At 37.3% G+C, this 5628-nt stretch overlaps 1 protein-coding gene across 1 annotated transcript in view; it reads left to right on the top strand.

Moving 5' to 3' along the window:
- Positions 1-619: 619 nt before the first annotated feature.
- STAM (signal transducing adaptor molecule (SH3 domain and ITAM motif) 1) overlaps positions 620-5628 on the top strand; it is a gene marked incomplete at its 3' end in the record, with an annotated part of 17526 nt that continues 12517 nt past the window's right edge. The window contains exon 1 of the mRNA XM_010014630.1: positions 620-687. Coding sequence (XP_010012932.1) covers positions 620-687 — 68 coding nt within the window. The remainder of the gene's footprint in view (positions 688-5628) is intronic.

The following is a 5628-nucleotide window of genomic DNA, read 5'->3' as shown; positions in this document are numbered from 1 at the left end:
AGCATATGACAGCTTTCATACAGGACTAAGTTCAACTTCCAGGAAGGGATGTAGCTATCATAGAAGGCTTGTAATTGTACTAATAAATCTGTAAAATACTGTCATTGAGAATTAAAATAAAGGTTGTAACTGGTGTGGTTGGTATAGATCAGGGATTTCATCAGTAACAGTCTTAATTGTAGTTTTAGACAAACTATTTAAATTAGCATAAACCAGTTGGGTGTTATCTTAAAACATTAAGCATGCATTAGTTTACTTTTTGGTTTGTAAAAGACACAGCAGGTTGCCATGCCACTTGTATTTGCTGAGATTTCGAGGAATGAAGGGTCAATTGTTGCCAGAAGTACAGATGACTGTCTGTTATGTAGAATAATGGAAAAGGCCAATGTTTCAGTTCTGTTGGATGGTTCAGCTCTCTGCTGAAGGATGAGCTAACTGAAGTGCAGGATTAGGCATGAGTGAACGGTGTGGATTTGCAAGGCTGGTTGTAAGCTCTGAGCCTGGTGGGGTCTTAAGGCTATGGAGAGAACCATGCAGACACACTTTGGCTGGAGCTGTTTTTTTATTATTTTTTAATTTGTATTTTAATCTTTATTCATCAGAGAAAGCAACCAGTGAGATGAACACTGCAGAGGACTGGGGCCTCATATTAGACATCTGCGATAAAGTTGGACAGTCACGCACAGGGTAAGTGACTTTAGAGATTTCCTCAGCAAGCTTTTTTAATTTTGTTATTTCAGTCTCAGATGAGAGGAATGAAACTTTTATTATCTTACATAGTCTTTTGCAAAGCTCAATTAAATTTATTGCAAGTAAAAGGGAAATGTGTGGGTTTTCTGCTCAAATATTTTACAGTTCTTCCTTTGGAGTTACTGGCTGGTCTGTTAAAATTAGGTTTTGTGTACAGCAAGTTTTTGCCAATGTAACAGAATAAATTAACTGGTATGATTTAACAGTGCCATTGTAAACCCAGGAGACTTCATGAGGGATTTTTCTTATAGAATCATAATCTAGGTTGGAAGTGACCTCCAGAGGTCATCTAATCCAACCACCCAGCTCGAAACATGTCTAATTAGATCAGGTTGCTCAGGACCGTGTCAAGTCTTGAATGCCTTCAGGGTCAGAGTTTCCACAACTTCTGTGGGCAACATGTTTCAGTATTTTACTATCCTCACAGTAAGCAAATAAATAACCCTGCAATCTGATTATAATTTTGCCTATTCCAACTTGTCTGTTGCATCTTGTCTTGTGACTGTGCAGCTCCAAGAAAGAGTCTGGCTACATCTTCTATGTATTCTATTATTAAACTGAAAGCAGCTCTTCATCCCTTGTTGTATGTGATTCTCCGCTGACCATGCTGGCAGCTGTCAATTGGCTTTACTCCAATGTATCAATACCCTTCTTTCACTGGGGAGCCCCAAAGTGGACAAAGTATTCCAGATGCCATCTTACAAGAGCGGAGTGGGAGGATCACTTCACTGGCTCTGTTGGCTGCACTGACTGCTTGTTTGGCCCAGGAGGAGGTTGGTTTTCTTTGCTGCCAGGCTGCACTGTTGACACCAGTCACCCAATAGGACCTGCAGATCCTTTCCTGCAGAGCTACTTTTTAGGTGGTCAGCTCCTGGCCTTTGCTGGTGCAGAGGATCTGAAAGGTAACACCTTGTCCTTGCTCTTGTTGACCTTGATGAAGTTCCAGTCTGCCCATTTTTTCAGCCTGTCCAGGTCCCTCTGAAGATTAGCCCTGCCCTCCAGTATATTGATTGTTCCCCTCCAATTTGCTGTTGTCAAAGTGAAGTTGCTGAGGTTTCACTGCCTCCCATCATTCAGGTTATTAGTGGAGTCATTTAGCAGTGTTGGTCCCAGCAGAGATCCCTAAGCGACCCCACTAGTTATACTGCCCACTAGCTGGAATTTGCACCACTGGTGGCAACACTTTGAGAAGTTTAGGAGGCCAGCCAGTTTTCCACCCAACTTAGTATCCTTTTATCCAGCCCGTGTTTCAGCAGTTGGGTGATACGGAGACTTTGAGCTTCAACTGTAGGTGGAAACTGCTAAAACCGAGGTATAAAGCATCTGCTTCCCTTTCCTTCTCCTCACCAACAGACCACCAGTGTCTTTGTCACAGAAAACAGTGAGGCTTTGTGTTTCTTCCCCTTGTTTTGAGAAGCTATTCTCTGTCACCAGGGCTTTGATAAATGTACATTTTGAAAGTGTGATACTAAATTAAACATATCTTAATATGGTCTGCTTTACTGAGCTCTCATAGAATTTATGCATGCACTTGTTTTTTGGACATGAAAAGTTAAAGTATAATTTGAGTTAGCAAATAAAAATACAGTTTAAAGATGTTATTTCAGTGTATCTAGTGTTTTTATTCAGTGTAGTACTAGGCTTTGGAAATGTTTTAAATACATCTTCTGAAGTATTCCCTGTAACAGTTTGGATAAGGAATAGCCTCAAAAAGAGTTTTGCTATCGCTGCTGTTTAGTGAAAGGCTTCTTTGAGAATGACTTGGATTGCCTTGTAAACCTGCAGGAAACTGTGAGATGCAGACAGCAAATTCCCACCTGGAACTTTTGTTTCAAAGGACAGGTTTGCAAATAAGCTTATTCCTTGGGATTAGAGATGGTCTCTAGAGGAGTGCTTATAAATAGCATGGCATATTGAGACTTCTGTGCTGTTGTGTATAATTGTAGTTAAGATAACCTTTGATAATAATGTTTCACATTAGTCTGTATATGTCAAACTGCATTTCTGCTTCTTGTGCGTGTTGATTTTGAGCCTGTAACGATATTATTGAAAGCTTCAGTATTCTATTTAATTGCTGAAAACATTTCCACAGGCAAGATTTAGTCTCACAGGAACTTAGCCTGGGCAGTGCTCAAATGTATGTAGCTGGCAAGAGACGGCTGCTTGGGTGTGCAGACAAAACTAGAGATCTTCTGGAAAGTGTGGCTAAGTTGCTCTGGGACAGTTGGCATTTCTGTTATGATTTATGGGTTTTGTTTGTTTGGATTTGGGTCATGTTTTGTGTGTGTTTATATGTTTGTGGTTTTGTTTGGTTGTTGGTTATTTGGTTTTTTGTTTGTTTGGGGGATTTTAGTGTGTAATAAAATGGGGATTATCCTGGCTGTGACTTTAACCTTTGTATAATATTTACCCTGCTTGCGATAATAGGCTGTCAACTGACTTGTTGCTTAAATTCGGATTCTGTTAAACTTGCTGATAGTGGGTTTACTTTGGTTTGATGGATTATGTCATTCCAAAGCAAGGTAAAGCAAGACAAAGTTCCCCATTTTAAGCTTAAATCAGATATGCTACACTGTTTGAAATTCTCCTGCAGTTTAAGTTCGTGTGGCAAGGATGCTAGTCTTCTTAACTGGAATCTGCTTTAATCTTTTAACCAATTCTGCTCCAATGCAAGTTGTCTATTGCTGGAGAAAGTTTAGATTACAGAATCTCTGTTTTATGGGGTTTCTGTGTACCAGTCTGTAATCTCCAATGCATGCCTGTAGTGTTTTAGGTGTAAATCATTTTATACCTAAAGCCACAGTAGACTAGAAGGACTGTTCTTCACGAACAAGGACTTTTTGTCCTACAGTGTTACATGGCACATTGTCTTCTGCCAACAATTTGTTTGCATCCAGAATAATTGTTGGAAACCTGCTATGCTACGAAGGTGCTACATTTTCTCATAAGATAAATTTTTAAACCTTTACCCCAGGACTGCCAAGACCACCACTAAACCATCCCACTAAGGGCCTCATCTACACAGTTTCTGAACACTTAAGGGAATGAAAGTGTTCAAAAAACACTTTGATTTGTCTAACTATGAGACAGTCAAACCTTTTTTTTTTTTTTTTTTTTTAAATCTCTGAATTTGTTTGAGGAAGTCATACAGCTCAGCAGTTGCATATTACATTGTTTGCATCCCACTTTTTTTTGAATATTGGTAGTTCAGTGAGCAAGCTGCCTTTTCAATATGGAAACATGATTAGAATTAGAACAAAGCTTTTACCATTAGAAGCAATGGTTTCTTTTTTTTTGTGTGTGGGTTTTTTTTAATAGAGCATTGTTGAAAACTTGTTTAAATTTTTTTTTATCATAAATGACTGGCATTTTAAATCATCTGACTACAGAAAAGGTACAGATTCTTGCATTGTGTTGGGTTTCTGCAGTGGAAACGCTTACACAACTAAATCTATCAGCCCTGTGTAAAATAACATTATAAAATCTGAATGATTCATTAAGCATAATAAAAGGGAAAATTAAAGGCCACATATGATACATTTTAGCGTCAAGCACCACTCCTTCCTCAGCGGGTTCAGAGTTAGCCAATTGCTAAGTCTAATTCTGTTTGCTTTGAGATGGTTGTACCTTTTGTATTAACTTACTGAGACATGCCAGTCTTTATGTTTGAAACTATAGTGTCGGTTTTTCTCCAGAAAAACTACTTAATAAAAATGACAGTTGAAAAAAATACTAAGTCAGTGAGAATTCAACAACAGTTGAGAAAATAGAAATGTTAATTACAACACTCTGTTGGGAGTGGGTATAGAAAAATTGTGACTGGGAAATGGTTTGTCTATATTGCTGCTTGCCTAACTCTGTTTTGCTTCCTTATGGATTAATCACTGCCTCAGTGAGTCAATATTCTGGTTAGCTGATCCTTCTTTGGTTATTTTTGTGCCTGTTTGTACAAGAGCAAACAATAAAACTGCTTACTTGATAGTCTTCCAAACTACCTTCCTTTCTTCACCGCCCCCCCATCGCTTCCCCAAGTTACTCAATCTCAGTAGCATTTTACGTAGTCATTGCAGTGTATGTCTAACAGGCTGACCAGGAAGCTCTTGTTTCTAAAGAAGCAAGGAGGAAAATTTAGTCACTTGTGTAGTCTTGAGCCCCACAGTGAAGTTACCTTAGACTGTAAATGCAAAGTAAATTCTTGAAAATATATTGTTTTGTACAGAGTAGTATTTTAGATTTCAATTGCTGTTAATTTTGTCTTTGCTAAATAAAATATAATCAAATACTTTTTTTTTTTTTTTTTTTACTCTAAAACTGAAATTATTGTGAATATTTTCTGGATATATTTGTATGTAATACCATAACTTTTATTGTATCTTGACCTATTTTCCATTTACTATTTGTTATTCCCGCTCACTGTGCTGCCTCTGAAATTTTGATTGTAAAACTGCTGGAGCAGAACTATGGCACAATATTTGTATAGCATGGTCTGGAGAGATGCCTAATAAAAAAATAGAATTCTGTTCTCATGGGATGCCTTCCCTCAGATTTCTGCATAGTGCTCCTCACTTTTTTTTTACAAACTAAATTGTATGATGGATTAATTTGAAGTAAAAATAAAGATTACGGATCTGTCTAGAACAGGGATTCTTAGTCTGTGTGACTAAACATTGGTAAGCCTGAGTTGGTTTTTTGGTTTGTTTTTTTTTTTTTTTATTTTTCTTTTTTTTTTTGGATGTAGATGTAATCAAAAGATTTTTTTTTTTTTTTCTTAAATGTTTAAGCATGTTAAAATGTTAACATTCAAATACTGATCACTTCTGTTAAATATATGAGCAAATAGATTTTAAAAATTTTTCAAGGTATTATGAATTACTGAGG

Source organism: Nestor notabilis, unplaced genomic scaffold (genome assembly GCF_000696875.1).
Source record: "Nestor notabilis isolate BGI_N333 unplaced genomic scaffold, ASM69687v1 scaffold6455, whole genome shotgun sequence".
Classification (NCBI taxonomy): domain Eukaryota; kingdom Metazoa; phylum Chordata; class Aves; order Psittaciformes; family Psittacidae; genus Nestor; species Nestor notabilis.
This window is presented reverse-complemented; position numbering and strand designations above follow the sequence as displayed.